At 42.7% G+C, this 12258-nt stretch overlaps 1 protein-coding gene across 3 annotated transcripts in view; it reads right to left on the bottom strand.

Annotated features, from left to right (window-relative positions):
* Nucleotides 1–506: 506 nt before the first annotated feature.
* LOC133449824 (peroxisomal acyl-coenzyme A oxidase 1-like) overlaps nt 507–12258 on the bottom strand; it is a 32482-nt gene continuing 20730 nt past the window's right edge. For 2 of the 3 annotated variants that reach the window (XM_061728797.1, XM_061728805.1), the window contains exons 9-14: nt 11288–11478; nt 9136–9315; nt 8952–9057; nt 4781–4924; nt 3697–3903; nt 507–2789 (exon numbers count right to left, since the gene is read on the bottom strand). In XM_061728797.1, coding sequence (XP_061584781.1) covers nt 2739–2789; nt 3697–3903; nt 4781–4924; nt 8952–9057; nt 9136–9315; nt 11288–11478 — 879 coding nt within the window. In that variant the 3' untranslated portion in view covers nt 507–2738. Of the gene's footprint in view, nt 2790–3696; nt 3904–4780; nt 4925–5015; nt 5070–8951; nt 9058–9135; nt 9316–11287; nt 11479–12258 lie in introns of those variants that run through there. The other variant, XM_061728812.1, reaches the window with a different exon arrangement.

The raw sequence follows: 12258 nt of genomic DNA on the forward strand, positions 1-12258 counted from the left end.
AAATGTGCAGCACCAAACTGGCTAATCTGGCTTTTTTATGCAGGTTTTGGAGCAGTTATTTTATCTTGCTATGCAGCCTTTGGGTTCATGTCAGTGCAGAAGTAGTTTTTTTTTTGTTTTGAACTACAAGATATTGCACCGTCTTCCTGGTTTCAGCAGCATTTTAACTGGGTAGTTTTTATTTTTATTTCATTTTTCTGAAGTTCATTTGCACATTTCACAATAAAGCTCATTCATCTCGGACACAGAAGCGTCTTGTTCCTGGGCGGTTGGATTTCTACGTCCTCCATGGTGTTTATACTTTATTGTCTGACACTGAGGAATCTGGAAACCGGAGCCAAGAACTGAACCAAACATGTGACTTTGTTGCATTATATCATGTCGCCGTTCAGCAAATTAAAAGCTTCCAACAGTAAAACCTCATTACATGGATTTCTCCATGTTTTTTTACAGGAGTTTAAAGATCATTTTCAACAACAAAAAAATCAAGAAAGGGACCAGACACATTTTTCTTCATTTTTTTTACTAATATATTTAAGGTCATGCCATTAAAAATCATGTTTACAATCGTCATTAATCAACAAAATCATCCTGACAAATTCCAGTGAAACATATTTAACAAACAGTTATTACATGGAAATAACATTTCTATCTTTCACAAAGAACTAAATAATTAACAGCTTAAGTTGAAATGACGGGGATGAAATTATTGGGAGCGAACAATCTCTGTTAATGAAGTTAAGGGAGGAAACTTCCTCAGGCACGTTTTACCACGAACATCATCCTCACAGCTTTTTTTAGGGAGGCTTTACAATAAAGCTCCTCCTTTTTTTAAATCATACTGCTGTTACAGTCATAAACGCTTAAAGTTACTCAGTATTTTGTTGATAATTTCAGTCAGTGTGAGCCTGGGGCGTGTTGAGCTTTTATTCTGAAATCCATCACAAAAAGAAATAATTGATCCAGAATCTACAGAAGAGTATTAGGGCCATGCAAAAACAATATTTGAGAGGAGGAAGATTTTTAGATTTTAGATTTTTATTGTGCACTTCAAGAAAAAAGTCAAATGTCAAGAAAAAAGTCAAAATAATGTTGAAATACAATTTCTAGAAAAAAGTCGAAATTTCGTGTATAAAGTAGAAATTTTGTGAATAAAGAATTGTACTTCAACATTAATCTCAACATTAATCTCAACATTTCGACTTCTTTCTCAACATTTCGACTTCTTTCGCGACATTTTGACTTTTTTCTCGAAGTGCATAATGAAAAAAAAAAAATCTTCCCCCTCTAAAATATTATTTTTATTTTTCCCTAATACTCTTCCGTAAGAATCCGACAGGTGGTCCTTGTTGATATGAATCAACCCCAAAGGCAGGAAGGGTTAATACTAAAGCGCAGAAGTCAAAAACCACCAAGTTCACGCTTCTGCAGAAGAAAATCTGCTCCTCCGACACAATTAAACAAGTAATAACTCTCCCATGATCCACCACTCAGGGTGCCAAATTAACAAAAGCGTGAACATTTTCTTATAAAGAGACTTTAAAGTCCCAAAGGGCTCAATTTAATCCTCGGCTCAAGGGTCGAGACTTGAGCCGAGGATTAAATGAAGCACATTAAGTGATTCCAGACGAGTTCTACCCCATTCAGTCGACGTCTCCTCACCCCAAACCCTGTTCTTCACACTGTGCATGAGACACGATGACAAACACCGTCCCAGCCAATCACAGACGAGGGAGGAGCTAGCTCTGTGTCTCCATCCAAATACTGCTTACCCTGCCTTTAAGAGCTTTTGGACCAACAGGATTTCATCCTGAAAAGGGAGCGTCGATAAAAACAAACTAATTCAAAGTGCAATTTTACAGTCAAAGTGTTTCTTAAGCATCATCTTCTTCCATTTAACGTTAAAGCAGGGGGTCCCCAGGGCATCCAATCTTCCGTGATGACCCTGAACGCAGCATCATCATCAGCATCATCATCATCATCATGTACAGCAGTCATCAGTGAGCATTGTGAAACATTTCCAGCTTCAGCGCCGAGTCGTGTCGCCTCAAACACCGTTAAACTACCGTAACCGGCGCCGGCGAGCGTTTAACGGGCGACTTGTCGTCATTAAACCGCTCGGCGGTGCAGAAACGGCTGGAAACCCCCGGTTTAAGGTGCAGTCTGAGGAACAACAGCTGGAGATAAATTAACATCTTTAATGCTTCGAGCAGCTGCAAAAAACGTAAATCTGGTACCATTTTCAAGGTTAAATGATGATTCACTCAAATTCACAACATTTTGCAATTATTATTTTTACAAAAAAAAGAGACCTCTATCTTTCTCTGGCTCGTGGATGAAATCTCTCAGCTCAACAGAAGACGAACAGAAAACAGTAAAGATCTGTTGAGAGAGCCGACGGCCGAAGACTGTGGAGGACGTTTTGATTGTTTTTCAGGATTCTTAAAGCTATTTTGGGGGTTTTAACTTCACGTTCGTTACTTTTCGTTGGACCCCTCAACTACAAGCCCCCCTGCTGAGTCTCTACAGACGTCCAGGGTTAGTCTGCAGGCCGGAGGCCTTTAAAGTCCTTTTAAAGGTCTTTAAAGGCCTTTAAAAGGCTGGTTGTGTTCTACTACCACGGAGAGCCGGGGGGCTGATTATGGTGAGTTGTTAATGGATTAATGTGACTGTAATTACTGCGTAGCTGCTTCCTGCAGAGCTGGGGGTCTCAGCCGGGTCTCTGGTCCCCCGACGGCTCACAGCTTGGACCGGAGCGGCTTCAGGTACTTGTGGAAGGAATCGTGGACCTGAGGAGGGAACGGAGCAGAGGATTATACACAATCAATCCATGCAACACGACCCGGGTTCATAAAGCAAGTCATGACTGTCAAAGCTAAATCGGGGTCCCAATTCCATTTTGTCTTTTCTCTCAACATTTCGACTTTTTTCTCGAAATTGTACTTCAACATTAATCTCAACATTTCAACTTTTGTCTTGACATTTCGACCTTTGTCTCGAAGTGCACAATAATAAAAAAAATCTTCCTCCTCTAAAATATTATTTTTATTTTTCTCCTGCCAGGCCCTAATACTCTTCCTTAATTTCGTTTATTTCGAACATTTAAAAAAAACAAGAAAAAAGACAAGAAAACAAGTGGGCATTCCACCACATAAAGAATAAAAACCAACATCAAAAAACATATTTCAGTTACATGTTCGAAAAGGAGTGAGAGGAAGTATAAACTTATTTAATCCCACCCCTAAACATAAATTATATGTCTGTATTTATTTTTTATACCATACACTAATTTGTATAAATATATATCATTTTTACAAAAATAACCTGTTTAATACAAGATGTAAGCTCTATCATAAATATAATATAACTATGATATTTGTATTTGACCCGGTCTTTGTACGTTTTGACCATATAGAAACGTAATTCTTGCCATTGTAAGAATGAGATGAACCTGCTTGATCTACTGCCCTTACTTTTTAACAACTTGTGCTTTTTATTATTTTACCTCTTTTCTTATTGTATTTGTTATTTACTGTTTAATTGTGTCTTGCCGCTTTTAATGTTGATGTAAAGCAGCCTCACCTTGCCTTGCCAAATGCCCTGATTCTAAATTTCTGCCGACTCTGGATAGTTCATCCCTATCTGAGCCTGCAGCGTGACGGATGTGTCGTGGTTGTCGTTGACGACGGGACTCACCTCGGTGGCGTTGAGGGGCGAGCGGCGCGCCCACTGGAACATGTGCTCGTACACGTTCCCGTCGTAGCGGCCCAGCACCGAGTTCAGCTTCTTGTCGTGGATGTCGAAGGCGTCGACCAGAGACACGGCGTTGAGTCTGAGCTGAGACAGAAGCTCCTTGATCCGGACGGAGATCTGCAGAACCTGGGGCACGCTCAGCAGCCCGGCCTGGGGGAATATGAGAGGGAACAAGTTAAACTTTTACAGAAAAGTATTAGGGCCAGGCAGGAGAAAAATAAAAATCATATTTTGGAGGAGGAAGATTTTTTTTCATTATGCAGAAAAATGCATTATGCATTATGAAGAAAAAAGTGTAAATGTCGAGAAAAAAGTCAAAATGTCGAGAAAAAAGTCAAAATGTTGAAAAACAAAAAGTCGAAATGTTGAGAATACAGGACTGTCTCAGAAAATTAGAATATTGTGATAAAGTTCTTTATTTTCTGTAATGCAATTAAAAAAAAACTAAAATGTCATACATTCTGGATTCATTACAAATCAACTGAAATATTGCAAGCCTTTTATTATTTTAATATTGCTGATCATGGTTTACAGTTTAAGATTAAGATTCCCAGAATATTCTAATTTTTTGAGATAGGATATTTGAGTTTTTTTAAACTGTAAGCCATGATCAGCAATATTAAAATAATAAAAGGCTTGCAATATTTCAGTTGATTTGTAATGAATCCAGAATGGATGATGTTTTTTTTTCTAATTTTCTGAGACAGTCCTGTAATGTTGAAGTACAATTTCAAGAATAAAGTCGAAATGTTGAGAAAGAAGGAAAAATTTTGTGAATAAAGTTGAAATGTTCTTGAAATTGTATTTCAACATTAATCTCAACATTTCGACTTTTTTCTCGAAGTTGCACAATAAAAAAAATCTTCCCCTGTCAAATATTTTTTCTCCTGCATGGCCCTGATACTCTTCCGTAAGAAGTAATTAAGAAGAAAATTAAAAATTAAATATTAATGTTAATCAAATATTAAATAATTAAGTAAAACTAAACAGCAGCAGCTGGTTTAGGGTTAGGGTTAGGTGGCGTTACCAGCAGGAAGTCCCCGGAGTTCCTGGTGATGCCGTTCAGGGCGTAGAGCAGCGCCAGCGTGGACAGCACCGAGTGCACGGCCGGGTCTCGGACCTCCGCCAGCTTCTCCGTGAAGATCTTCACCACCACGTAGTGACAGTGAGCCTGGGGGGGACAGAGACGGGGAGACAGGAGACGGGAAGAGATCAGTCAGGGAACTTCACCACCACGTAGTGACAGTGAGCCTGGGGGGACAGGAGACAAGAAGAGATCAGTCAGAGAACTTCACCACCACGTAGTGACAGTGAGCCTGGGGGGGGGGGGACAGGACAATCATGGGTAAATGGTTGGTGATGCGTTGGAGTGTGAGAGGTCCAGCTACGTCTTAAAGGTCTTTCAACCAAACATCACCGGTGGGGTCAGAAATCCTGAGCCGATTGAAATGCAACTAGACACTACCGTAAGACACAGAATAAAGGCGTTTATCTGGTTAAACCGACCAAATCAACAGGTATTGACTTGGGACCCGCCTTTATTAAGGAGATGCGTTTATTTGGGACCCAAGTTTTTTTGGGACGTGACTTTTTTAGGGACCCACCTTTATTTGGGACCAACGTTGATTTAGGCCCAGTTTTAATCCCCTACTACCCCTACTTTTCAGCACTACCCCTAAATTTTGCATGTTCCCGTGAGTGTAGTGGTGTCCCAATTCCTCTTTCCACCAAGGGGTAGTGAAGAAAACTAGTGTAGTGGCTGAATCTGTCCCTACGGAGCAAGAGTTTTCGGATGCTCCCTAGTTGACCGAGGGCCAGAAAAATTTCCCAGAATGCTTTTCGTCGTCATTTGCGGACTGAATCAAAAAAAACTAAAACATGGCGGACATTTCTTATTTTTTTGTGAATAAAATCAATATTTTGAGTTAGTTTCTGCATAAAAATGCGTTTTCATTACATTTCTAGCGAGAAATATATATATACAGTGAATGTATATAATCACTCGTTTGTCCGTTGTTGGGAAGTCTTTTTCAAACCTCGCCAGAATAAAGGCTGATTTATGGGTCCACGTTACACCAACGCAGAGCCTACGGCGTAGGTTTACGTGAGTCGTGACGACGCGCGCCGTACGCCGTACCCTACGCCGTAGGCTCTGCATCGATTTAACGTGGAACCATAAATCAGCTCCCGAGCCGGCATGCCGTTCTCATCCCGAAATTTTCTGAGCTAATTTCTTAACAGGCGTAGCTACAACTGTTATATTTCATCTATTAAACCAACATTTATCTTCCTAAATGATTTATTTCAGCCAGCGGTAATTCTCCACAGAGCTGCAGGTTTCTCCCCCGAGCCGGCGGCTCTTATCATCGTCGAAAACATCTGATCAAATTTCTTAACAGGCGTTATTTGGATAAACTGAGCCCAGGTTGGGGATATTAACGGTTACTTTTACTCCTGAAAAAATATTAAAACTTAATAAAGTGGCATATTAACAGCGCTACAGCCTTTATAATGGACCCGCCTTGATTTGGGACCAGTGTTTATTAGGGCTCCAACTTTTTTTAGGGACCTGCCTTTATTAGGGACCCGCGTTTATAAGGGACCCACCATTATTAGGGACCAACGTTGATTTAGGACCCGCCTTTATTAGGGACCCCGACGAAGGCCGAGCTCAGACGGGGTGCTAACACGACCACGGAGGTGATTCCTGGAGGTCTGATACATCTTACCCTGTTACTCGTATCATCTTCTACGACCTGCTGGTGTCTGGCACGATTGTGAAGAATCCGAGCTACGACTTTAGCCTCTAGTTTCTTTCTCCCTCCACCATGCAACCTCTCACCCTTGCTGTTTCCGTAGCTAACTCTATTTTCCCACTCTCTTACTCGTTTGCTGTCCACACCAAACTCTCCGGCCGCTGCTTCTCCACTATTCTGCACATCCAACTACATTTAACTGAACATCATATTTCCTGTGGGAAGCCGTGTTGCTGTCCGTGGTGCTGAATCTCTCCGATACACGAGTCGCTTAACTTCACAACATCAGTGACGTCCTCTAAAACTAAATGAAGTGTCAACTTTTCAACTCGTTTACGGTTATTTGTTTGTGTTTAGGTACATTATATTTGCATACGGTAGAATATTCTTCTGGCTATGAGAAGAAACATGTTTGACCCGGCCTTTATTTGAGATATTTTGCTACACCTGGCGGATAATTGGGACTCGGACGTAATGTTTGTTTATTTATTTAGCACAGATTAAAAAGTCAGTAATACAATTACCCTTAAAAAAAAAAAACAATAGACAACATATATGCAAGGAAGTCCAAAAAACCCTTGAGGGGCTTGACAAGAGGACTTTTATGTGCATAAAAATGGACATTATCATGGACATTAATGCATATTATACGCCACACACGCATACACCCCCACAGACAGCACGAGAAAACTAAAGAAAAGAGAAAAGTACATACCAAAAAAAATAGAAAAGACAAAGGAAAGAAAGAAAAAAACTACAATACTGTATAAAAATTAGGAAAAAAGACAAATATGAGTAAGTAGAAGTTTACATCATATTATTAAGCTACCGTTTTACGGTACGTATTAATTCATCTAACTTCCCCCTAACTTAATAATAATAAAACCTAGGGCTGAGCCGCGGGTCATTTACTCATCAGCCGTACACGACGGAGCGCGTACGGGAGCGTTAACAGGAGGAACGGGGACTTACGTCGCGTTAACAGGAGGAACGGGGACTTACGTCGCGTTAACAGGAGGAACGGGGACTTACGTCGCGTTAACAGGAGGAACGGGGACTTACGTCGCGTTAACAGGAGGAACGGGGACTTACGTCGCGTTAACAGGAGGAACGGGGACTCACGTCGCGTTAACAGGAGGAACGGGGACTCGCGTCGCGTTAACAGGAGGAACGGGGACTCACGTCGCGTTAACAGGAGGAACGGGGACTTACGTCGCGTTAACGGGAGGAACGGGGACTTACGTCGCGTTAACAGGAGGAACGGGGACTTACGTCGCGTTAACAGGAGGAACGGGGACTTACGTCGCGTTAACAGGAGGAACGGTGACTTACAACACGTTAACAGGAGGAACGGGGACTTACGTCGCGTTAACAGGAGGAACGGGGACTTACAACACGTTAACAGGAGGAACGGGGACTTACGTCGCGTTAACACGAGGAACGGGGACTTACGTCGCGTTAACAGGAGGAACGGGGACTTACGTCGCGTTAGCAGGAGGAACGGGGACTTACGTCGCGTTAACAGGAGGAACGGGGACTTACGTCGCGTTAACAGGAGGAACGGGGACTTACGTCGCGTTAACAGGAGGAACGGGGACTTACGTCGCGTTAACAGGAGGAACGGGGACTTACGTCGCGTTAACAGGAGGAACGGGGACTTACGTCGCGTTAACAGGAGGAACGGGGACTTACGTCGCGTTAACAGGAGGAACGGGGACTTACGTCGCGTTAACAGGAGGAACGGGGACTTACGTCGCGTTAACAGGAGGAACGGGGACTTACGTCGCGTTAACAGGAGGAACGGGGACTTACGTCGCGTTAACAGGAGGAACGGGGACTTACGTCGCGTTAAGAGGAGGAACGGGGACTTACGTCGCGTTAACAGGAGGAACGGGGACTTACGTCGCGTTAACAGGAGGAACGGGGACTTACGTCGCGTTAACAGGAGGAACGGGGACTTACGTCGCGTTAACAGGAGGAACGGGGACTTACGTCGCGTTAACAGGAGGAACGGGGACTTACGTCGCGTTAACAGGAGGAACGGGGACTTACGTCGCGTTAACAGGAGGAACGGGGACTTACGTCGCGTTAACGGGAGGAACGGGGACTCACGTCGCGTTAACAGGAGGAACGGGGACTTACGTCGCGTTAACAGGAGGAACGGGGACTTACGTCGCGTTAAGAGGAGGAACGGGGACTCACGTCGCGTTAACAGGAGGAACGGGGACTCACGTCGCGTTAACAGGAGGAACGGGGACTTACGTCGCGTTAACAGGAGGAACGGGGACTTACGTCGCGTTAACAGGAGGAACGGGGACTTATGTCGCGTTAACAGGAGGAACGGGGACTTACGTCGCGTTAAGAGGAGGAACGGGGACTTACGTCGCGTTAAGAGGAGGAACGGGGACTTACGTCGCGTTAAAAGGACGAACGGGGACTTACGTCGGAGGCTCGGACCAGGTCGATGGCGCTGTTGTTCCAGGCTTCCTCCTGGCTGGCCCGGCGCTGCAGCTCCTGCTGGATGTTCTTAGCCGCCATCTCCACCAGGCTGGAACCAGAGACACAGATCAGAGACACGCCGAGCCCGCCGGACCCCCGGGTCCCCCAGACCTCCCCCTCCACTCACGCGGCGGCGCGGAGCCGGTACACGGCCACCAGGCTGCTCAGGTCGTTGACGTCCACCAGGGCCGGCCTGGCCCCGGCCGCCTGCGGCTGCAGCCTCCGGTCCTGCGGCTCGTTCAGGTACGACACGATGCCGCTCAGACGCTGGCCGGCCCGGGCCTGCCGGAAGCTCTTCACCAGGTACCTGCACAGGAAGGGGAGTTCAGTCTCCACGATGACCGCCGCTGTTCTGTCAATCCATGCTACCCGTTCAGAACAGCTACTTCGTGGTTCTGCGCACGATTTTCAAAGTTTGATTGCCACGCCCATCATTTCTTGATGGAAGAGTATCAGGACCATGCAGGAGAAAAAATATTTGAGAGAGGAAAGATTTTTTTTTTATTGTGCACTTCGAGAAAAAAGTCGAAATGTCAAATGTTTTTTCTCAACATTCCGACCTTTTTCTCGAAATTGTACTTCAACATTAATCTCGACATTTAGACTTTTTTCTCGAAGTGCACAATAAAAAAAAAATCTTCCTCCTCTAAAATATTATTTTTATTTCTCTCCTGCCTGGCCCTGATTCTCTTCCGTACTTGCGTCCCTTCAGTCGACGCTGAAAAATATTGTGATGTTAGATTTTGCCCTCTGTTCATCTACTGTTTTAAATGTTTTTTGAAACGAGAAATTGAGACAATTTGTTTGTTTGTGTGCCTTTACTTTTATTTCTTATTATTTTATACTTATCAATCCAAAAATAGTGATTACAAAATTGATAAATTGGGGGGTGTAAGTATGCTTAAATTCATCCTGCAGTGTCAGTGAGGTGATTAGTATCTTACCTGAATGCATTAAGTGACGGGAGCTTTATTTGATAGGATGTTACTGGACTATCAAATTATGCTACCCCTGAAATATTGATTTAAAATTGATAATATGGGATGTTGAGTATTTGATCCTTCAAAATAAAACTACCCATGACATGAATTGCATTACACTTTGTGAACATTATACGATAAAGAGAAAAAAAATACAATTCTATGGCTTTATTTGATATTCATTCAGTCATTGGCCTTTATTTAACCAGGCAGGTCATTAAGAACATTCTTATTTACAATGAGTGCGTTTACACGGGAAGTTTAATTCTTCTTTAATTCAGAATTGAAATTGAATCCGATTTAAAATGAGTAAAAATGACCATGTAAACACCTAATTCTGAATGAAAATGGCCATTCAGAATTAAACTCCGAAGTAAGTGGCTGGTTTATTCTGATTTTAAATCCGAATAGAATAATTCCTCGATCATGTAAACACTCATTCCACTTTAAATTAATTCAGGTCTTTCTTTCTGCTCGTTCCCTCGCCGTCTGTCTCCATGATCTTATATTCCACTGGGCTGGTTTTCCAAACAAAGTTTCAAGATGCAGCAGCAGTAAACGCTGGTCAAGAGCAGAGACCATTTATTTAATAAATAGCTTGGAGGACCTGGAAATAATTAAAACAACAGATGGAAACAGGAAACATAAAAATTGTGAGCTTTTCAAAGATGTAGCGGCTAAGTTTGTTTTTCTTCCGGTAGTTTAACTTCCGGTCCCCCCCCTATCCAATCAGAACCTTCCCAACCCCCAGACCTGGAGAGGAATTGGAGAAAGACCATCAAACGTGTTTTCATGTAAACCTCAATTCAGAATTACTATTTCCATGTAAACTCGAAGGAAAATAGTTTAATTCTGAATTATTAATTAATTAAGACGAGACAGGCGAGGGAACGAGCAGCGCAGAAAGACAGGAATTATTTAAAGCGGAATAAGTGTATATTATTCTATACGGATTAAAAATCTGAATAAACCAGCCACTTACTTCGGAATTAAGTTTAATTGGGAACGGCCATTTTCATTCGGAATTAGGTGTTTACATGGTAATTTTTACTCATTTTAAAATCGGATTTAATTTTAACTCTGAATTAAACTTCCCATGTAAACGCACTCAATGACGGCCTGGCGAGAGACAAGGACCACTTGGGGGGAAAAGGACGTGGGCTAGGGAGTAAAACACGGCGAAATTGTAGCTCTACAAAAGGTAGAAAACCAGTAAGTAGCATTTTTGGACAAAGCAGCAGAAATGGACGGAACATCGGAGCCGGCAGTCCGGGTCCAGGTCCGGGCCGGCGGGTTTACCTGGCCGTCTGCAGCATCATGACCGTGTTCTCGCCCTCGTAAGTGCAGGTGGGCGTGAACTCCACGTAGATGTCCGGCAGCGCGCTGCTGCGCGAGTAGCCGTGGCCGCCGCACGACATGCGGCAAACCTCAATGCCGAAGTTTGCTTCCCAGGTGGTGAAGGCCTTCAGGCCGGCCGACAGGGCGTGGAGCTGCAAATAATATAATATATTACAAATAATAGCAGTGACCAAAACAGCTGCAGAAATACTGCAGGAATGACATAGCAGCAGTTAAATGCAGCCTTCTGTAAGCTTTAAATATCCACTGGGCTTACATCAAATACATCAAAACACAACAATAAAAAACAGTTTTCTGAACTTATCAATATGACTCTGTCCTTCACAGGATAAGTAAAATGGATCACTGAAAAAACTCACAATCTTAACAAGAATATTGGTCTTATTTCTAGTTAAAATGTCTCATTTTAGTAAAAGAAAAATCTCATTACACTTAAAACAAGACACATCACTGGAAAAAAAAACAATTTTCACCTGTTTCAAGTAGATTTTCACTTAAAATAAGTAGAAAAATCTGCCAGTGGAACAAGATTTCTTTGCTTGTAATGAGAAGATAAATCTTGTCCCACTGGCAGATTTTTCTACTTATTTCAAGTGAAAATCTACTTGAAACAGATGAAAATTGTTATTTTTTATAAGTTATTTTTTATATGTTATTTTTCTGGTGATGACTCTAAATGATGAAATAGCAGTAAAACCACATTCATTGATGAAATGACATAAGGGATGGAAAGGGGGGATGGCAGTTTTACAGGGGGGATGATTTGGACCGTTTTTATTTCAGGGGGGATGCCATCCCCCCTCAACTCCAGTACCGTGTTTGTTTGCAACGTTACTTTTATTTTCATCAATGGCGGGTCTCGGCCACAGTAATATTGGACCACATTACAGCGGTCATGAAATCACTACACT

The sequence above is a fragment of the Cololabis saira genome, chromosome 1, assembly GCF_033807715.1.
Source record: "Cololabis saira isolate AMF1-May2022 chromosome 1, fColSai1.1, whole genome shotgun sequence".
In the NCBI taxonomy this organism is placed as follows: Eukaryota; Metazoa; Chordata; class Actinopteri; order Beloniformes; family Belonidae; genus Cololabis; species Cololabis saira.